This window comes from Monomorium pharaonis, chromosome 11 (assembly GCF_013373865.1).
Source record: "Monomorium pharaonis isolate MP-MQ-018 chromosome 11, ASM1337386v2, whole genome shotgun sequence".
In the NCBI taxonomy this organism is placed as follows: domain Eukaryota; kingdom Metazoa; phylum Arthropoda; class Insecta; order Hymenoptera; family Formicidae; genus Monomorium; species Monomorium pharaonis.
In genome coordinates this window covers 10,395,340-10,416,647 of record NC_050477.1, presented here as the reverse complement: position 1 = coordinate 10,416,647, position 21,308 = coordinate 10,395,340, and the positions used below count along the sequence as shown (strand labels likewise).

The window sequence follows — 21,308 nt, the reverse complement described above, 5'->3', positions numbered from 1 at the left end:
TCACAAGTTATATTATTAGATAGAACGATGCAGACAAAATATAATTTTTATTTATTACTAGCACAAATGGCAACAATACTACTTCTCGTAAATTCTGTCACGTCCAATTTATTTGATAAACTTACAAAAATAGCTTCGACAGGTAAATATTCCGTCTTGAGTGAAATACGTGATTTGTATATCGCACTTTACAATATTATACATATTAATTTGTTTTAATTATAATTAAATTTATAATTTGTGAATAAAGAAGAGAAGCAAGAAGGAACGGATATTTTATCGATGGGACAATATTTTCAGTGAGTAAAGTCTTCTTTAAATGATTTATAATTAGCATTAAATTTTAGGATAAAATTCTATTCATTATTTTACATATATCTTTATATATATCTGTTTTGTATGTATGTTCTTTACATGTTTTTAGTTTTATTTGTGTGTGACAATAGCTTAAATAATTAAGAATTTTTACGTAAATTATAAATTGTTTAAAATAAAATTTGCTTTAAATTGTTTATAAAATATAATTAACAATATTAATGTAAAAACGTAAATATTCTAATCATATTTATACAATGCAGAGATATATTTTCGGAACAATTGACACCTTTTAAATTTGAATTTGGTCATGTCTGCGAAAATCCGAATGAATGGGAACAAAGATTTGAACGAAAAGATTTTGATGACAATCGTTATAGCGGCAAGGTAATTATCTTATTTCACGAATATAAATATATATTAATTATTTATTTATTTACAATTTATTTAAAAAATTATCGTATTTTATATAATATACAATATCAATGTTATTTTGTAATTTATATACAACATTCTATTACAAAACATTCTTTTGTTGATTAAAACAGTATCAAATATTCATCAATTAATATATTTTCGAATGTAATTTATTTCTAGTTTATTTTGTATTTTAGGTAAAATGGGGTAACAAAAATGGAGAGTACGGTGAACAGTATTGGGATTTGAACCATTAATTAAGAAATTAATTATTCATAAACAAAACATCAATAATTTGTCTAATATAAAAATTCTCTAATAAAAATCTTTTGTTTAGAATTATTTGTATAGTTTGTTTTGAGCAATTATCGAAAAATAAAAAACTTTAAACAATTACATTAAAAATGTAAGATTATATTCCACAGAATTCTATTGTTTAATTTAAATAAATCATAAATTGTAAGTTGAAAATTGTTGGAAGTAAATTTAAAAAAAAAAGAGTTAATAGAATTCCAAAAATACTAGAGTTAGAACATAATATGTACATAATTGTATTGCTAGTTGGGCTCGGAAGTCGGAAGAGAGTGAAAACATTAAGGCTATCACACAATGCCAGGCAACAAGCAATATAGGAACAGAAAATAAAGAAAGAGAGAAGAAGATCCTTTCTCTCTTTCATTACTTCTATTTCTATTGCCTGTTGCCTGGCATTGTGTAATGGCCCTTACGGTGCTACTTGATGTACATTGACAGTTTTGCGCAAAAATCGCTCCCGCTACCGCGCGCCCCGCGCGTGCTACTAACCATGTGTAAGTTTGACGTTAGCACGTTAGCAATATAGTCTTATTATATATATGAGTTAGAAGAGGTGAGTACATAAGCATCGGTGGTCTAGTGGTTAGGATTGCTCGACTTTCAATGCGAGCGGCCCGGGTTCGATTCCCGGCTGATGCAAAACAATTTTTTATTTATATAAATTCAAAGCACACAAACCATTTATAGAACATTTATGATAATTATTATTTTTATACACTTTATACATATTTAAATTTATATTTCTTAAATATTTTATGATTTTAGATTAAACAGATCACAGAGTTTAGAATTATTTGTATAATTTGTTTTGAGCAATTATCGAAAAATAAAAAACTTCAAACAATTACGTGAAAAATGTAAGATTATATCCCACAGAAATTCTATTGTTTAATTTAAATAAATCATAAATTGTAAGTTGAAAATTGTTGGAAGTAAATTAAAAAAAAGAAGAGTTAATAGAAATCCAAAAATACTAGAGTTAGAACATATTACATTTGTATTGCTAGTTGGGTTCGGAAGAGGGTGAAAATATTAAGGCCATCACACAATGCCAGGCAACAAGCAATAGGAACAGAAATAATGAAAGAGAGAAAGGATCTTCTTCTCTCTTTCTTTATTTCCTATTCCTATTGCCTGTTGCCTGGCATTGTGTGATGGCCTTTACGGTGCTACTAATGTACATTGACAGTTTTGCGCACGCGCAAAAGTCGCTCCCGCTACCGCGTGCCCCGCGCGTGCTACTAACATGTATAAGTTCAACGTTAACAATATAGTCTTATTACATATATGAGTTAGAAGAATTGAGAACATAAGCATCGGTGGTCTAGTGGTTAGGATTGCTCGACTTTCAATGCGAGCGGCCCGGGTTCGATTCCCGGCCGATGCAAAATATTTTTTATTTATATAAATTCAAAGCACACAAACCATTTATAAAACATTTATGATAATTATTTTTATACACTTTCTAAGTATTTATATTTCTTAAATACTTTATGATTTTAGATTAAACAGATCATAGAGATTTGTTATAAGAAATATTATAAAATTATTTATAAAATATTACTACAAATATTTACACAAATATATATTTATCATAAATATTATGTGTTATCTGAGAATTTATTTGGAATAGTCAATAGAGAAATGCATTAAATTTTAGATTTTTATTGATTTGTTGAGATTTTATTTAGATGCCTTAGATAGTAACTAGTTAAAAAGTTAATAATTTTTAATTTAATTTTAAATGTACCTTACCTTCAACTAATTATTCTCCAAGTACATAAATTTTATTATATCAACTTTTCCTATTTGAAAGTTTATATGATAAAATATATTCTTACATTAAAAACAATATTTTTTGTTACTTTATATAAACTTAATTTACATATAAAATATTAAATTTATTTGATGATCCATATTGTACTTGTTTTGTTATTCAAAATAATCTAATTTTAGAAAATTATGGCAGTCTAATTTATTAATATTAATTTAACTTATGTAATATTTTGTAATAAAACTTTAACGAAAAAAAATATACATGCATCGGCCGGGAATCGAACCCGGGCCGCCCGCGTGGCAGGCGAGCATTCTACCACTGAACCACCGATGCTTGGATGCTGTGAACGGTGTCCTCTTTCTAATAATAATTCAATTCGAGATGCAGTTACAATTGAAAGTTATATTCTTTTAATTAAAAATCAATCGCAAATAAAACTGATTGTTATAACCAATAACTTTGATTCGCAAAACAGTCATGGAGGTCGTAGACAGATTGGCAGTTTTCCCGACATCCAGCTCGCACACCAGTGTGAAATGCCGTTTGATTTGCGCTCGCAGGGGTCGCGATTTGCTCGCGAAACGGGTTGATGGTCTCTTAATCCGATTCCGCGAGATTGCGTCGCAATTACTTAAGAACAAATCGCAACTCGGCCAAGTTATGAGGGACGCGGCCTTCTCGCTGGTCGAAGTTAATTACGCGACAGGTGGAGTAAACGAGCTGGTCCTGCAGGCGGTCGACAAGGCCAAAACCACGATTCGATCCAGGCAGGAGATGATCGGTGGGATACGACTATGGATTTACGAGCCCTTCCGCAATAACGGCGATCCCTTCAAGTTTACCGGGTTGGCAAGAGGCGGTCAACAAGTGATTATGCGCCATATGATATTCGCTACACGACAAACACACACACGAATTATTTTAAGGAGGTTCTCCAGCGTGAAAAAGTATAGAGGTGAGTCATACGTGACATTTCATTTACATATGTATAGTTCAAGATTAAGTAAATTTCATCATTTTTTAAATAATAAATAATAAACAAAAACTCTCTTTCTTATAAAACTCTCTTTCTCTCTCTCTCTCTCTCTCTCTCTCTCTCTCTCTCTCTCTCTCTCTCTCTCTCTCTCTCTCTCTCAATGCTATTTTAAATAATTATTTATAATAAAAAATTTCAAAAAAGTTATATATATATAAATGAAAAATAATCTTAAATAATAATAATAATCTTTAATAATCTTACTAATCTTTATATTCTCAAAATTTAATCTCTATTATCTGAAAGAAACTGAAGAACCTCCTTAATTTGATCGATTGTAAACTGTCGCTGCCAGTAATCCGCAAGCCGTTCGATACGCCAGCAGGTGGCTAAATTAAAGACGAATTACGGGAAGGCGATCGATCTGCTGGTCGAATTGGCGTCGTTGCAGCGCAACTTTCAAATCCTCGACCGGGCGGTCAAGACGACGAGTCGTCGCGTAAACGCTCTTCGGCACATTATTATACCGCGATTAGAACGGACCCTCGCCTACATCGTCACCGAACTCGACGAGTACGAACGGGAGGAATTCTATCGCCTTAAGAAGATACAGGAATGGAAGACGAAGCGACGTGACAGACGGTCCTCTCACGATTTCACTCGAGGCTCGGACACCAACATGCTCGACGACACGGATGAGGATCTTCTCTTTTAACGTCTACGACTAGTAGTGTTATTGATTTTCTAAAAAATTAAAATCGAGGAAAACATTTAATTTTTCCGTTTTTTCCTGAGAAATATGAGAAAACAATTGTGACAATAAGGTTTTTTTAATTTAAAAAGAAATAAAATTGTGGAGAAAATCCGCTTTTTCCTATTTCCTTCAAAAAATGTAGAAAAGTACAACTTTGACAATGACAACAGATTTTATTAATAAAGTTATTTATTAGAGCAAAGAAAATCTTAAAACAATTGATATAATGGAATAAATCCATTTAACACAGAGCATTCCAATAATATTGCAATAATTTTGGAACGTTTCTGCAATATTGCCGAAATGTTCTGTGCTGTATGGAAAAAGCATTATCTTAAAAGAAAAAGGCTGGAAAGACGGTAAAAGAAAATCCGAGGAAAAAAACCGTTTTTTACCCAAATTTCCAAAAGTTTCTCTAAGAACATTGTTTGAGAGTGAAATTCAAGGGCGGACATGCAATTCGAGAGTGCGCTTTCAAATGCAGACAACGGTACGAATGTCCATTGATGAAGCTATATTTCTTTTACATAGTTCAAGCTAATAAATTCTTTACCCCCTTCGAGCGAAAAAGAAACAAGGAAAGAAGGAAGGCAGTCGCCCTGCAATAAATGCCGAATCTCTAAACGAACAAGGAGAAAGCCGCCGAGGAAACGAGAGAATACGAAAGAAGGAGAACCCGAGGAGCTCTGGGCCCAATTATACCAAGAAAATACAGCCTGTAAAGGCAGCTTTAACCGCTGCCAAACATCGGGATATGATAATGAGAGCGTGGACTGTCTGCTTCCCTCCCTCCTAATCTACCCTCAACGAATCTCGTAGATGTAGCAGCTGCCGAAACGGGAGGAATCCTTTCTCCGCGCAGAAATGTTTACTTGCAGATAGATTTTTATATACAAACATTTTTATAAACAAAAAGATATCTTTTAGATATTTTGCCATCTTGAGATGTCTAATTTTGTTGTTACATGTGCGTCGAAAATGCGTCTCTTTTGTGGATATCATTTTTTGGTGGATAAAGTCGCAGATTTCAGCATTTTGATTATTGAATTGTTCTTTTTAGCTACACTGATACAACAAGTTAAAGTAAGACAAATATATTTTTTTTTATCCTAACTTTATTACACCAGTGCAGTAGAGTAGCAAAAAAGAACAGGCCAATTATTATTGCACAGTCCTTGTCCTCTAATAGATAGCATGAATTATGGTGAAAAACATTCAATGATTTCTTCAACACGTTTCTACCGTTTCAAAATCTTATTATAGACTATTAAAAAATTCGTGTATACACTTAATTAATCGATGGACAATCGTTTTTATAAATCCGTTTCATTTCACAGCTTTGTCATTATAACTTTGCAAAATTCCGAAATTGTTCTCTGTTCTCTCTTTCTCTTTACAAATTACATACGCACGTAATAAATGTAGAAAATTACTCCGCGCCGCTTATCGTGCGCGCAATAATCGGAGCCGGATCGAGCCGATTGGACTCGATCATCACCGCGCGGAGAGAACAACGGAGTAGGCGCGCGCAACACAAGCGCGTACGTGCGCGGCGGAAATCCCTGCCTGCTGGTATAGCCTCGCGAGAGGGGAAGGCCAGCCAAGGAGGCCCTGTAAAGAAGCGAACGAGCGAACGAAGGAAGGGAATGGTGGGGAGGGATAAACAGAACGTCACGCTCGCTAGGGCGCGATCCGTATTTCGTAGGAGAAGCGTTGGTTCAGTCGCACGGAAACCTTCGACGAGCGAGGGTGTCGCGCGTCATTCCGGCTCGGTCGTTTAATCCCACGATTAATTCGCGAATTCAAGTTCACCATGATCCGCCGGGGGGCGGATCGTTGCGGCACGCGCGATAGCCTCCCGTGAGATCGGTCGACACGCGTCCCGCGTGTGGAAAACGAGAAAAGGCGATTATACGCGCGGTCGCCTTTGTGATCTCAATCGAGAGAGCCTATACCCCTTTCGAATTTGCATTCGAGATCGCACGCGCTCCCGCGTCTGCGTTTAAACACGCGCGTGTCAACGCGACTATCCACGTGCCAGATCGTGGATTGTTGTTGATTATTGCTGCGTGCGTGCGTGCGTGCGCATGGGTTCGCGTGAATGGCTCGCGAACAGCTCCTTTTCCGGAAGGTAACGAGTGCCGCTGCACGCGTGTAAAGCGAGGCTCCCTATTGTTCGAACTTTGTTTCCAAATCGTTAAGTTGAAGTGCGTGAAGTTTGAGTTTCATCGGGTTTGATATCCGCGGAGGACGACAGAGTGACGGCGCATTGAGCTGTGTCACTTTGGGAACTGACTGCCAGTGTCGTTGGTACTTGATTAAATTAAAACCAAGACTGAATCTACACTGGAGATAAAGAAAAAACGTCGGTTAAATTGATCTCGTTTAATGCGCAAGCAAGTTAATTGAACTCCCCGTTAAGTCGAGATTGAATTTGACAGCTCTCTAAATGAAGCTGCGACAGGACCGTAATTATGACGAGAGAGTGAGTGCGGTTGAATAAATAGTAAAATTAAATCTTAACTTAATTAATTAAGGCGGGTCTCTTTTAATTCAAATTTTGAATTTTAAATTTACTGTTTTCATTATAGTGTGATACTCCTATTTTTTATACATTAACACTAAAAATTCCCATAAAATTAAGAATTTTTTACACCTAAAAAGTGAAAAGTTGATAATTTAACTTAATTTCTCAAATGAGTTTACTCCTATGTTTTTAAAAAATCTAATTTAAAATTTAATTTTGTTTTGTTCTATAATCTATAGTTTACGTCACATATACTGTAGATTTTCAGTACTGACAGTAAATATCGGAACGCAGCCTTAAAGTAATTTCTAAAAATTACAACATTTTAATTTAATATTAATAATAAATAATAAGTAATTTTTTAATTAACATTTAATTTAATCTTAATGCAACTTTTAATTTTTAGTTTTCCGATCATGAAATCATTAACGTAATTTTAATTAAATCGCACAAAGTTTAACTTAATTTAATTTTGAAAAATATTAACTTATTTCAATTTTTTAATGTAAAACAAGATTAATAAATGTTAATACATTTAATGACAAAAGCTATGCTAAACTTGCATAAGCACTGAAGTAAAAATTTACCTACAATACATCTGTGATTAATTGCTGATACTTTGACAACTTTTTCAGCAAGAGATTTCAATTAAGATTAACTTTAGAAAAATCTTGATAAAAACTTGTACACTTCTACATATATACATGCGTTTATCTCTCTTCCGTTTCACGTTGTTTTTAGAGTTTCTGACTGAAATTTCCGCATGATGCGGAAACGCGTTCGACGTCCCAGCACGCCGATCGACCGACGGCGAGTGGCATGTAGGGAAACTTTCAAGTAACGTTTACGATAACAATTTAGAAAAGACGGTGGAAGTCCGTCGTTTCTTGTAAAATGCGTTGGATTTTGCTGCCGCTGTTGACGTTGGTGCGGGCGATATGGTGCGCGCACGGCGCCTGCGAGCCGATCAGAATCGAGATGTGTCGCGGCCTCGGCTACAATGTCACTGTCATGCCGAATCTAGTTGGCCACGAGATCCAAAACGATGCCGATTTTACTTTGCAAACGTTCAGCCCGCTCATTCAGTATGGATGCAGGTAAACGCGCTTTCCCTATTTTGTAAGAATTTTCGCAAAACTAATATTAATGTATTGTTAAACATACGATAATAATTATTATTATTAATTATTTACTTTTTTGCAAGAAACTACGAGTAAGCTGATTTCAAAATTGGATATACCTTTTAATAATTCATCTTTGAATAATTTAGAAAGATAATTACCAAAACTGGAATTGTTTTGATTGTTGCGTCGTGTTTGTGACTTGTTGCAGCGCTCAACTGCATCTGTTCTTGTGCTCGGTGTACGCTCCGATGTGTACCGAGAAGGTACCCGCGCCGATCGGTCCCTGCCGGGGTTTGTGCGAGCAAGTGCGGGCCCGCTGTTTCCCGGTCCTTCAGGGATTCGGCTTCCCCTGGCCCGCCGCGCTGAACTGCTCCAGGTTTCCGCCGGAGAACAATCACCAGCACATGTGCATGGAAGGACCGGGTGAGCCAGGACCGGCTAATCCTATCCAGGTATCCGCCGAAAATACGATTCAGCTCCGAAGCGAGACGGACCAGTTTCAACCGCCAACAGTTATCGTCAAATAATAACGTTGTTCGTTCATCCGCAGGTGAGCAACGGCAACGGGCCCTGGGGCTGCTCCTGGTACGCCAAGTCCGGACTGTACACCTTCCTAAATCGTTCCGGGAGATGCGCCGCCGCCTGCGACGCCGACATTCTCTGGTCCCAGAAGGATAAGAGGCTCGCGGAGGCCTGGATGGCAGCGTTCGCGACGGTGTGCCTCGTCTCCGTCGCGATCGCCTTTCTGACGCTTTTGAAGCCGCGCAAGCGGCCTATACTCACCACCACCGCAGGTAAATCTTGATCCTTTGCGAAGCAAAAGCATTACCACCTGAATTGCAAATGACAAATTGCAAATAAGTGAATGTAAAAAGCTAATAAAACGAGCAAAAATTGGATGTCAGTTTAACAATATATGTTTGATTCAACATGAAACCCTATGGGTTTTTTATTTTTATGCTGAATTAAGTATGTAATCTTATTAAATCATCGAACTTTTGTTTCACTGGCCTTTTACACTCACCTGTTTGTTAACTTTTATATGAGACGTTTGCTACCGGATTTAAATCTTTAAAGATATGGATTAAACAGCAGAGACAATGTGTACATTGCTTACAGAGCGTGCAATAGTCTTCTTGACGATCTGTCATGCGGCAGTCGCGATCGGCTACGTGATCCGACTGGCTGCCGGCCGGCTAAACGTCGCCTGTAGTCCCGCGATGCCGTTACACCCGCAGGATCAAGCTGTCTTGGCCCAGCAGCAGCAACAGCAGCAATACCTAACGCAAGACGGATTGGCCAATCCATATTGTGCCGTCGTTTTCCTGCTGCTCTACTACTTCGGCAACGCAGCGATCGTTTGGTAAGTTTTGCATTTCTTCTTCATCGTTTCAAGACGATTAATTCCGGAACCTTATTCATATTTTTCTCGCTACTCTACATGAAAATTCAATCGTGTAACAGATTGCAATTAGAATAACCGAGCTAACACTTTTATGTAAAAAGTCTCTTATTAACAAAATTTTCATAACTGTACTAAGCTCTGAATTGAACCTGGGATACTTCATCCACCCAGTGGCATTCCAAGGTTAATTAATGCTACTAATTAATGCCGTTTGAAATTGCGATTGCACCTCTCTGAAATTGTTTAGTTTATCATATGTGTATAAGCAACGCACGAGAGACTTGTATCCAAAAACGTATTTAACAGGTCTTGTTCGTCGCTCTATTGCTAGATTTTAATTACGGCATAAATGCGAGAATCGAGTGATACTCGCGTATAACATGTTCCGAAGTTGTCGGGTGTTGCAGAGCGCCTTGTTGCACTCGCCTCGCCTCGCCGTGGCGAGACTGCAGTCCCGTCCCGAGGTAGGGATAACAATCTGGCAACAGTGTTGACTCCCCTCGTGCCGCTAACGAGCCTCTGACTCCCATCTCGTCCCCATCCCATCTCATCCCGTTTATACCGAGAGGCTCATCTTAACGCGTCTAACGGGTGGCGCACGTGAAAAAATCGTCCGTTCGCCCCGATCATCCCGAATCATCGCCAACCATCGCGCCGACTGGAAAAGTTCTTGTAGAAAAATTTTTTTTTTTAATGCGATGTAAACGAGAAAGTTATTGCGATTTTAGAAGTCCAGTATTCGAAGGAGAAAGAGCTTTGTATTATCTTTCGAGTCTAATTTTTGAATTTTTGATATCTGCATATTTTATTTTAAAATCCTTAACCTTTTCAATGTCTAAGTGCTGTCACCTATAGTCTCGAGATTTTTTTCTGCATGGATTTTTGCATCCTGCATAACTTTCTTTGAAAGTTGCTTATTGCCTTTTCTCGCATTCGCAAGTCATTTAGTTCACGGATAAACAAGGATCACCCGGTATATGAGATGGGTCGAGAAGAACCTTGTTGCCAGATATGCATGGAGTCAATGGCATTCCATCTCAGAGAAAGCAAGTTGCTTGCGAAGAAGAAAGAAAGTGTGAGAAAAGCAAAACGAACGAGAGAGAGAGAGAGAGAGAGAAAGAAAAGGAGAGACGGATAAAATGACGCTTCGGACCAAAAAACAAAATGATTCACAATATATGGATACAATTTACAGTGGCAATTATGCAAACGAATTTCGCAGAATCAATCGTCTCTCTCCCTCCCTCTCTCTCTCTCTCTTTTACCATAGATTTTCAAATTTATTTAAAACGATTAATTGTAAATTCAACTCATACAAATTTCGAATGTTTGTTTTTATTGTTTCCGGATTCGTGTAGTTTATCAGTTTTGCATCTCGTTGCACTTTCGAGACTCTGGATTTCACGTTGAAAGGCGTTTTCGAAATGAGAAATCGACATGCACGGCATTGAGACCTATCGGCGAGGCTCCGACCCTGAACTCGAAGCCCGAATACTTTTGCGCGCCGTGTTGTAGCGAACTCTATAGCGCATGGCCATAATTTACATCGAAAGAGCCGATAAACATCGCGCCCTACGGATACGAAACGACGAAGCCGTGCGCACCACCGTGGACCCATGGGGCCCGGCCGAGGCTTAGCCCATTGCATTGTCCTGTCTCGCCTTCCTCGCCACCTTTCCCTTTTGCGTTATTCCCAGCCACATGCGTCAAGTTTGCGCGAAAAGCGCCGATTTTTAAATCAAGATTTCTAAAATTACAAAATTATTCGTTATCTCGTAAAATTCTTAGATTTACGAACTTTCTATTCCTATCAAAGCTGCGCCGAGAGAGTTCGCGCATTAATAAAAAAAAAAAAAAATCTTTGATCCTTTTTATTTTTCATTTACATACATCTGTTCTTCGCGATAGCTGTGGGAATTGGTAATGAAATATTTCGTTCAAAATAAAAAATGAAAATTTACATACACACGCACAATACGCACGCGCAAATCGATAAATTATTAAACCCAAAAATCGTGTCAAATTCAAAAGTGCAAAAGAGATATGATTTAGCCTCTATTGAAATCTCCCGAGGAATCGAATCGATAATCGAAGGTGCTACGCCATTGACAGAGAGGATCGTACGGCCCCATGGTGGTAGGTAATCCGGCAGTTTCGTGTTTCCGTTTCTCTCTTTTCTCTCCTTCCTTCGCTCTTCTTCGCCCCGCGTCTCCTCCCCCCCCCCTCGCCCCTCTCGCGTCTCCTCCTGCTACAAGGGTTTGACGGCCGTCTCAAGAACGAGGGAAAAAGGACAAGTCGAAAGAAGGGCTTGAGGAAAGAGCTGATCCATCATCTCTCTCTCCCCCGGTGCCCAACCCGGGGCCTTAAAGCTTAAGGACCCGGATCCGAGAATTTCTCGATAATTTATCCGAGATAAGAGCCTCACCGAGACGACTGCGCCAGCGTAGGAAACGCGAGGCGAGATCATCGGGGGCCTTTCCCTCCCCCTCCCCGCCACACCCCCCGATAACGAGCCGCCCAGCGTTATCTGGCGTATTCTTTCGTTCCGAGAGAGATGAAACGACACCCCGTGTGTCTACCTTTCATATAACATACATGCGATATTGATGACGTATCATAAAGCACACTTTGGACGATCTGTAACTCGGAAAAAAAATCAGACTAAGATTCTATTCGTAATTTCTTTTTAGCATAGCGTGTAAAAGTAAGTAGAGTTTCGTTACGAATTATAAATAAACTCTCTAAAGTTGATTTAACACGTAAAACTAGTCGGGAGAGCTATTTGTCTTGACAGACTTCTCAATTTTCTTTTTCTCATCGAGCGACACTCGAAGAGCGCGTGATTTATTTGCTCTCTGCTCACAGAAAAAGCAAATCAAATTAAAACTAATATATTCTATTTAACAAACATTGTTTTATAAGCAAGAAATTATATTCTTATTGAATGCTAATCTCGCATGTGTGTAATTTAATTTTTTAACAATTAGTTTGATAATCTTAAATTTCAACAATATATTATATTTTTATTTTAATATTATAATAGTCATCTAAAGAGCATATATAGTACATGATTATATGATTATTTTGATTTTTGCGTTGAAAACATTGTTATTTCCTATCTGATATTTTTTCCTCTCACTCACAAAAATTTTCTTTTTCTCTTGTACGCTTGTGTGAAAAATGTTCTATGTCGTTGGATATAATCGTCACAATAAAATAAGGAGAAATTTTTCGCAGTTGCCCCAAAATACATAATCGTAAGTCTCGTATGTAATAAGCGAACGGCGTCAATTTTTCCGAATTCATCGCGAGAGAAAACGAGAGAAGGCGAGCGAGAGAGGGGAAGAGAAAGAAAGAGAGAGAGAGAGAGAGAGAGAGAAACGGAGCGGGGAGGCGGATCGAGAAGGAACTCGAGGGAGAGAAGCATCGTCGTGTACAGGGATCCCGCGGGGTATATAATCAGCGAGATGAGATGAGAGGGGCACTAGCTACCTCTTGTTTGTTTTGTTAGTTAGCGAGTCGTTAGGTAGTCTCTCCTCTCTGCCTCTCTCCGCCCTCCTCTCGCGTCGGAGTTCGAGTTGCACGGAAACTGCGAGTGGTCGACCACCCAGCCATGTACGAGGCAGTTACGAGAGGAAAGAGAGAGAGAGAGAGAGAGAAAGAGAAGACTCTCGTGCCACGACTAATCGGCCTTATTACGCATACTTCGACTTTGACGAGATCAAGCTCGTTACTGTTTATTAATCGCGTCCGCGTCGATCGATGTCGATCCGAGTCGAAAACGTGCAACCTTTTTTTTTCGCTCGTTCCTTTCTTCCGTCTGTTTTTATACATTTACACACGTTTACCCTTCCCTTTTTCCTTTTGTCGGTGTGACTCTTCTCGCTAAACGCCTAAACCTGCGATTCGATTCGGTGCTCACGCCCGTGGCATTCGCGAAGCAATAGAGCGTCCCGCAACTCCCGCAAGGTGTAAACGTTTCCCTCTAGGATTTTTTTCTTCCTTCCTTCCCTCCTTTCTTTCCCTTTTTATCGACGTTCCACGAGCGCGACCGCGTCGGGTGCGTCGCGTCGCGCTCCATTCATCACCGCGGCCGGAATTCGTCGGGGTTTTTGCTTTTACAGCGCGAGAAATTCGGCAGGGAATTAGCGAATCCGAATTTCGTCATTTCGCTCGGTCGTGCCAATCCAACCCATTCGTTCCACAATTTCAGACCCGATCAACTCTATCCTTCGATGAAGACGTCAAATTTAACACTCTCGAAATTCTCCTCGGTTCGCATCGCTTTCGTAAAATGATATGAGGAAAAAAAAACCGGCGCTCGAAGTAAAAAAAAAACTGTCCAGAAATGTATTTAATTTAAAAAGACGAGTCGTTTTTTTTCTGTTACGTTCTCCACGTGTGCGTTACGGCAAAGGTGCAAAGGGGACTACCTGTCTGTGTGGAATCTCATGTAGATGCGCGCGAAGAGACACGGCTACCGTTGTTCGCTCGGTAAATACTAGCGGTGGCAAACACTCGAGGAAGGTTGACGGCTGCCTCACGAGGAGACTTTCGGTAAACCGGTACCAGATTCAACGTGAGGAAAATTTATTCTTTATAAATAGAGTTGGGAGATCCCTTTTTTCATATCGCTCTCGCGACCCCGCCGACTTCCCTGAAATCCCTGGTAATGTAAAACGTCAACTCTAACAGAGTGAAAAATTGAACTTATAATTTAATTTCCCGAGTGATTTGCTACTGTAACAAGAGTAAAAATTCACTCAGAATGAAAATTGAACTCTCGTACAATTGTTGAGTGATTTTCCTTTTCATTCCACGAGATTTAAAGAACGAGGAAGAAGCATTTGATACTTTGATTATAATTGAATGTTAAAATGATTATAATTAGAAACATTCATTTTTTATCATTGTCACTGCTACATAATAATAACGTACAATGTGCTGATAAAAAAATAATTGCAATTATTATAATTTAATTAAAATTGGCTAATCATATTTATAATCATTTTCAGTGCCAACTATATTTAAATTATAATTGCAACCATTTATACTGTAAAAATGGAGTTCCTAACTATAATTACAGTTAGAATTACCGAATACTCTTCTGTCAATTAATGTTTTCTATATCACTCGTTATTCTAAATACTACCGCTAGCCATTTTATACCAGTTTCAAACAACGAATTTACATTCTTAAATTTCTGGAATTAATGATTTTAATTTTTCGCAAAAATCAAATCGAGGAAAAAACAGATCATTAACTTTTATTTCTTCTAAAAATACAGAAAAATGCGACTGTGTGATAACGACAGCAGATTTTATCAATGAGTTACCTATTTATTAGAGTTTCTTCTCAAATGTGAAGAAACTCTCAAAAAATTGACAATAGTGTTGACACTTAAAGAAAGAGAAATGGGAAAGGGACCATTTTTTCCTCGAAATTTCTGAAAACTTTTCCGGGCTAAGAATACCAGTGACACCGCGTGTCGCACCAGATCAGTGAGCATCGACGCGTGAATAATCCGCGCGCGAAGAGTCGGAGTAGGCAACGGGATCAAGCGAGTGAGAACCGCGTTTCGGAGCCTGCATGGCACGAACAATGCGGTCCAGCGGTGGCGGCGGCAGCGGGTGCGTGCTGGTCTTTCGCGTGAGACGAAACGCGCGCGCGCGCGCGCGCACGCCTTTCTTCATCCTCGTGGCAGCGACTGCACCGCATCCGCACCTCCCGTAATCCTCGAGTTTCTTCCCCCCTCCCCCCTGCTCACCTCATCCCCTTCTCCCCGCGGCAACCAGTTCGCCGGGAGAGCAGCGGTTGCGGTGAAAAGCCGACTAATTAATCACGCGAGTCTCTCTCCCTTCGACAGGATCGAAAAGCAGCGCGAACAGGTCAAACGAGGCGCAAACACTTACTCCGGCCGCCTCGCTCCGCGTTGCGCTTCATCTCGCTCTCGCTCTCGCTCGTTCTGCCTCGCCTCCTCCTAGCTCCTCTTCTTCCTCTCGACTCCTCTCGCGTTCTATCCTCTTTTATTTATCCGAGCCGTGCAAACTCGCAGGGCCGTACAATCGATTCGGAGAAGCTCCCGAGGAGCGAGAGTCATCGACAGTTCCGGTGTCCGTCGACGGGAATCTACGTCTCTTTGGGTTCTTTGCACCCCTTCCAAGTTTTGCGTATACGTAGAAGATCCGGTCTTTTAGCTCCTGGTTCCTCCAGCGATGTTCATCTCATTTTGGGGAATCGAAAATATTATGCTTCTTAGTTGATGCAACTGGCAAAAAGTGTTTATTATTAGTTAAAAAGCTTTAGACGACCGTCGCTTTTTGGCCCTCGAGGCCCTCTTCAATTAAAGCACATCACAAGTTGTTTAATTATTACCTCGTTGGAAGCAACACCGTAACCTTCTCATTTTCTTCCCAGCGAGAAATAGAGAATTTCAGGTATACTGAATTAATCGCTCTTTCGTTTTAATGTTTAAAAACGTGAAATCTAATCTAACCGCTTGAATCGTTCCCGCGAGTGAAAACCTCCCCCGTGGAAGTCTCCCCCGTGCTATTCGATACGATTTCTGGATTCGCAGGTGGGTCGTGATATGCGCGTGGTGGTGCATAATGGCCAGAAAATGGACGAGGACGGCCGGCAGCTACAACAAGGAGGATAGTTTCGGGCCGCAGCAGGGGTGCTCAACCGTCGCCGCCGTCGCGGCCTGGGGCCTTCCCGCCGCACACACCATCGCCGTGCTGGTCACGAGGGATGTCGACGCTGACGAGTTAACCGGTGAGCATGTAAAATATTGATAAATATAAGCGTACCTCTTAGGAAGTGACAAGGGTGACTTAATTTTAAATTTATCTAGGTAAAATCATAGATGTGCCCAGGGATAGTTTTGAGGGTTTAACCTTCCCCCTTCTCGAAATTTATTATTTATTTTTAATTATAGAATATGATTTTACTTTTGACTATGAGTAGGTGATGTTAATTCTTCGTATTACGTATTTACGTAAAGTATTATAAAAGCAATGTATCCTGTTTTTTCCCCTAAGTTCTTTATTTCTCAAAGAAACTTGTTCAAACAATCTGATGAAAAGATGCTCCTCTTTTGATTTGGATCAATACGCAGGTAAAATTGAAAGACGGATGGAGGGTAGGTAAATAGAGAAAAAATATAACTCACATTACAAGATAGAGCTCCTTGTTAAAAGTTTCCAGGTTGCTTATAGGTTTGGAGCAATTTTAACGCATTGTGCAATCTGTTGTTATCACTTCAGGTTCTTCTGTTAGAATAATTAATTTGACTGCTGAAGCTAAGGACGATGCTTCATACTTGCGTTAACTTAAAAAAAAATTTGAAAAAGAACATTTCTTTTATACAAGATAAAGATTGAGATAAAATAAACATTCTAATAATCTGGATGAAGATATAAGCCGAAACCAGTTCTTCATCTAGATAACAACGCATATCGCCGATGGGTCCTGTGTTAGATCTAGTTCTACACTACGAGGGAAACTTTACGAGATCGTAGATCAACGAAAAGCTGTTCTTTCCACATTTTCCTTGCGCTTCCTACCTAACTTTATCTTCATCCGCGCTCCCGCGCGTGGACTTTGGTTTTCGAGCTTGACGGGAATCTTTCGGACCTACGCCAGCCTACACACAGGGCCAATGGCGCGCGATATTAAAACTCGCGTTGGTCAGCCTCTAAGAAGAATGCTTGGAGCGGTTTTTACGGCCACGCCTCGTTATACCGTTTGTTTTACGAGGTTGCGCCATTGGCGTAGTTGAATCCTCGGGATTCTCGGGGTTTTCGTTTTCTTTCCTGTCTTGAATAATTGTTTTTTTTTTTTTACTCCCCCAACTCGTCTCCTCCCCCCCCCTACTTATCTCTCTATGCCTATCTTTATCTGTCTTCGCCACCTACCCTCCATCCATCTTAATTCGAGTGGTCCATAGCCGAGGCTATTTTATGCTAATAAGTAACCGCTCTGCCGTGTTTATGTTCACGATAAGTTATGCTCGGGAGAGCGACCAGTCGAGATTAGCATCTTCGAATTAAACGACCGGTTCGGAGCGTAGCGATACAACCCTCGATTATTCGTATAATCGTTATATTTACTTTTGAATATGTGAATACGGGTAATACAAATAAATGCAGCAGCGCCCGCGTATTAATTTCAGGGAGTAACAATGTTAAGAAATATTACTTTTAATTGTTCTACATCCACTCTTATGATTTCCGACGAAATTTCCCTCGCATTTGTTCCCGTCGTTTTCGCGCTCGACGTTCTTCACCGTGGAACATTTCGACAACGCGGGCAGACACTAAAAGAAAAATGTTAAATTGGGTCGATCCGGATGGATCGCGGAAGGAATGTCTGCGATGCGCGCTCCGCCGTCCGCTTGTCGGACCTGCCGCATTCTTCCTCGCGAAATAAACACTTTCCCAGTGAGAAGCAGGATCGAAATTCTTCACGCTCGCGTTCTTATCACACGCACTTCGTTTTTCGGATATTCCGACCTATATTCATGTATCATACACGAATTATTAGATCGAAGAGAATGGAGTTGCAACGATTCTTTCATCGCGACGACAATCGAGGATATGTATGACAGAAAAATCTGCACAGAAAAAAAGTTAAGGTCAGATCATCTTATGTATAAACAAGAATGTAAAGCTTTCTTTGAAGAATTTGATATAATCTTAAATTTAATGTTATTTCTATTTCATTATTGTAATATCCAAAAGAACATGATTTCTTTAATAACAGTAGTACCAAAAAATATGTAATTCTTGATTTAAAAACATTGTTATTTTTTGTCCGATATTTTTTTTCTCTTGACTAAAAATCATTATTAAATAACAAAAAATAAATATGTATATATTTAAAAAAAAAACTATATTTTACCACAATAAGAAAGAGCAAAATTACGTCTGTTTAACACGCTTTGTGATTTTATTTAATATTTACATTTTAAAAATATTCTCAAAACAAGAATATTAACAGACTATTTCTGGGCGCGAGGCGACAGGTTTGTTTGCTGAATCCGCGTGTTCTCGTCAACAATCGAGTCAATTTGCTGCTGGCTGGATTTCGAGAAGTTACGCAGCTATATGCGCGTATACATAAAGAAACGAGCCTGGTTAGTCGAGTTTCTTTCTCCATCTCTTTCTCTTCTAGCGAGCGACATTCAATGCAAATATCTTCAGACCCGCCTCGCAACTCGTCACTGTCCGTCGATAGGACCGAAAGCTACTTGGAGCCTTTCGTGTGCATAAGGAATTTTTCTCAGAGACTCCTTACTAAGTATCTACATCTTTTTATTTTCTGTTTCTATAAATATAGTACTTTTCCATACACAAACCATGATGTAGGATTTATTATATATTAAAGAGGTCTTTTTTTTAATTATAAAAATTTTTGGACTTGTTTGGTTTTTGTAGCAAAACTTTTAATTGTATTTCCAGTCAGAGTCTAACTGACGTTCTTTTCGATCCTTTCCTTCGTCTAATGATATTCCATATATGTAAAGGAAGGTCGCCAATATTATAGGTCTATTAAAACGGTATCCCCTCATTTCTCGGAAGCCAAGCTTCTAGGAATCCTCACATATATTAAGTTACAATTAATTTCGGCAAATGGCTCATGTTAGAGGAAAAGTAAAATACAGCCTATTATGCCTGTTTTAGAGTCCAATTTTTTAGTTCATTTCTGACTACGAAAACATTAATTATTACAAAATATAAAGTATATATTATAAAAACTTTTTTATATCATTTCATAGAAGATACCTTCTAGTTTATGTTTTCAACGTTCTAGTTTTAGCTTTTGTTTAAGACATTATTATTTAAGAAAAAAACGAAGTGATGTGCCAGTCTTGGAATGTAACGCATGTACTTTGCTTCCTCTAAATGTTTAAAAATATATATATTTTGCAGCGAGATATTAATTTTCTGTTGCAGCGAGCTGTTTCGTCGGTCAGCAGAACACGCACTCCCTGCTCGTGCTGGTGCTGGTGCCGCAATTCGTCTACCTGTCGTTCGGCGCGACGTTCCTCCTAGTCGGGCTCGCGACGTTGGTGTTACCGCGGCGCCCGGCGGTGACTCCGACGTCGGCGTCGACGTCGGCGTCGTCCTCGTCGACGGCGGCCGCGGCCGCGGCGGCGGCGGTTCTCACGGCGCTCACGGCGTCGTCCCACACGAATGGTCCGCTGATGGGATCGCGGCCGCAGCGCGACGTCCCCGGGAAATCGTCGTTGTCCCCGGCCGAGGTCCATCGGCGACAGAAGCAGCTGTTGATCCGCATCGGCATATTCGCCTGCCTCTACGGCACTTTGATCATCTGCCTCGCCAGCACGACCTTCTACGAGTGGTGGGGCAGAGAGACGTGGCTCCGGGCGCCGGAGCCGTCAACCGCGCCGCGCGTACCCGCCCGGCCGCACCTGCAGCTCTTCGTCCTACGGCTCGTGGTGACCCTCGGCGCCGGCATCACAACTGCCGCTTGGATCTGGTGGCCGGAGATGACCAGCGCGTGCCGCAGGCTGTCGCACTGCAAGCAGCCGCCGCATAAATGCCACCCGGTGCCCACCGTCGTGCACTGTTACGGCAACAACGGCACTCCTCATCATCAGATTCACCATCTCGCCCATCTCGCGCCGTCGCAGCATCCCCTGTTGCAGCATCAGCACGCGACCTTAGCGAGCTCGCAGATACCCCACAGGAACCAGAAGAAGCATCGGAAGCACCGAAAGCATTATCATTCCGGTAGTGAAACGCAAGTCTGAATAAGAAATTGGGACAAGTCATGGCTAGTTGTTCCAAGTGCCTTATGTGATCTTGGATATGATCTTGAACGGTACTTCTGCTCCGATTATATTTAGGATCGTTTTATATCTTGTCTCATTCTCCAAGCGACACAGTTAGGTTCGTAGTATACATGTAAAAATCAACGTTAAACGCTGGCAAAATAAACGTTTAAAATTTGATATATTTTTAAACTATTTAACAACTGTTTGTAAAAACGTTACTTTATTTAACTTCAATTTAATGTATATCGTTTTTATATGAGACATTTTAATGATTAAAAAAATGTTAAAAATCTTTAATAAATGTTTTTTAAAATGGTCATTAAATGGCCTGCTTGGAAAAAGATTTTATCCAGAGCCAAACATTAAAAATATCATTTAATATTTTATTTGAAACGATCTTAAATGTAAGAGATTGGGCTGTGAATACCGCTTGCAAAACGATACAAGCCTGATGTATTTTTGTATTTGCCTGCCAATTATTCTCACGAATACACATGGAACCATCCTTTTTAACTCTTCGCGAACTATATGGGGTTAAATTAATCTCAGAGGTTTTAAAAGCGCTGTATTTTTTTTTTTTTTTTCAAAATATACACAAGCGTATATCTGAAGTTTCGATGTTTAGTGAACAAATTTTTTGTTAACAAATGTTTGTTTTTTTATAAGTCGTTTATTTTTAAAAAATAAATCTTTGTTTTATTTGAGTCTTTTACGGTTCACGGAGGGTTAAATTATTTAATTATAACGTCGTCTATTCGATAATTGTTCATCAATGTGTCCCATAGTTACACTTGAAAAAGAAATATTTAATTTTATTACTATGATCTTAAAACGTTTTATTTCCATCTTCGCTCTTTAAATATTTAAAACACTGTTTAGATTTAAAACAGCAAAATA

The 21,308-nt window shown here is 39.5% G+C and overlaps 3 protein-coding genes, 1 long non-coding RNA gene and 3 other non-coding genes across 8 annotated transcripts; 5 read left to right on the top strand and 2 right to left on the bottom strand.

Annotated features, from left to right (window-relative positions):
• Positions 1–2: 2 nt before the first annotated feature.
• LOC105839741 lies at positions 3–2,018 on the top strand. Its single transcript, XM_028191584.2, has 4 exons — positions 3–142; positions 251–299; positions 579–702; positions 930–2,018. The coding sequence occupies exons 1-4, from the start codon at positions 28–30 to the stop codon at positions 987–989; spliced, it is 348 nt and encodes a 115-aa protein (XP_028047385.2). The 5' UTR covers positions 3–27; the 3' UTR covers positions 990–2,018.
• Trnae-uuc lies at positions 1,613–1,686 on the top strand. The gene has a single exon. It is a non-coding gene; the product is annotated as a tRNA-Glu (tRNA).
• A 342-nt stretch (positions 2,019–2,360) lies between the features above and the next one.
• On the top strand, positions 2,361–2,434 carry Trnae-uuc. Its single transcript has one exon. It is a non-coding gene; the product is annotated as a tRNA-Glu (tRNA).
• A 627-nt stretch (positions 2,435–3,061) lies between these two features.
• On the top strand, positions 3,062–5,895 carry LOC105839735 (V-type proton ATPase subunit D). Its single transcript, XM_028191503.2, has 2 exons — positions 3,062–3,691; positions 4,186–5,895. Exons 1-2 carry the CDS (start codon positions 3,302–3,304, stop codon positions 4,513–4,515), a joined length of 720 nt encoding a protein of 239 aa, XP_028047304.2. The 5' UTR covers positions 3,062–3,301; the 3' UTR covers positions 4,516–5,895.
• On the bottom strand, positions 3,087–3,157 carry Trnag-gcc. The gene has a single exon. It is a non-coding gene; the product is annotated as a tRNA-Gly (tRNA).
• Positions 5,896–5,933: 38 nt separating the features above from the next.
• On the top strand, positions 5,934–21,226 carry LOC105834687 (frizzled-4). Of its 2 annotated transcripts, XM_036293682.1 has the most exons (7): positions 5,934–7,039; positions 7,823–8,178; positions 8,414–8,657; positions 8,756–8,999; positions 9,325–9,568; positions 16,188–16,384; positions 19,567–21,226. In XM_036293682.1, the coding sequence occupies exons 2-7, from the start codon at positions 7,976–7,978 to the stop codon at positions 20,385–20,387; spliced, it is 1,953 nt and encodes a 650-aa protein (XP_036149575.1). In that variant the 5' UTR covers positions 5,934–7,039; positions 7,823–7,975; the 3' UTR covers positions 20,388–21,226. The 2 variants fall into 2 exon arrangements, with proteins under 2 accessions (XP_036149575.1, XP_036149576.1); XM_036293683.1 differs by lacking the exon at positions 5,934–7,039 and having other exon boundaries at positions 7,530–8,178.
• On the bottom strand, positions 10,292–16,222 carry LOC114254685. The gene is made up of 2 exons (XR_004965000.1): positions 15,523–16,222; positions 10,292–11,357 (listed from the first exon to the last, which is right to left on the bottom strand). It is a non-coding gene; the product is annotated as an uncharacterized LOC114254685 (long non-coding RNA).
• Positions 21,227–21,308: the final 82 nt, after the last annotated feature.

What these genes read in the sequence shown, in the direction of transcription:
- LOC105839741 (XM_028191584.2), top strand. Translation starts at nt 28, where the DNA reads ATGCAGACAAAATATAATTTTTATTTATTACTAGCACAAATGGCAACA. An exon ending in TACAAAAATAGCTTCGACAG is followed by an intron (nt 143 to 250) that starts GTAAATATTCCG and finishes TTGTGAATAAAG; the next exon opens with AAGAGAAGCAAGAAGGAACG. An exon ending in ACAATCGTTATAGCGGCAAG is followed by an intron (nt 703 to 929) that starts GTAATTATCTTA and finishes TTTGTATTTTAG; the next exon opens with GTAAAATGGGGTAACAAAAA.
- LOC105839735 (XM_028191503.2), top strand. Translation starts at nt 3,302, where the DNA reads ATGGAGGTCGTAGACAGATTGGCAGTTTTCCCGACATCCAGCTCGCAC. An exon ending in TGGCAAGAGGCGGTCAACAA is followed by an intron (nt 3,692 to 4,185) that starts GTGATTATGCGC and finishes ATACGCCAGCAG; the next exon opens with GTGGCTAAATTAAAGACGAA.
- LOC105834687 (XM_036293682.1), top strand. Translation starts at nt 7,976, where the DNA reads ATGCGTTGGATTTTGCTGCCGCTGTTGACGTTGGTGCGGGCGATATGG. An exon ending in CTCATTCAGTATGGATGCAG is followed by an intron (nt 8,179 to 8,413) that starts GTAAACGCGCTT and finishes GACTTGTTGCAG; the next exon opens with CGCTCAACTGCATCTGTTCT. An exon ending in CGACGCTGACGAGTTAACCG is followed by an intron (nt 16,385 to 19,566) that starts GTGAGCATGTAA and finishes TTTCTGTTGCAG; the next exon opens with CGAGCTGTTTCGTCGGTCAG.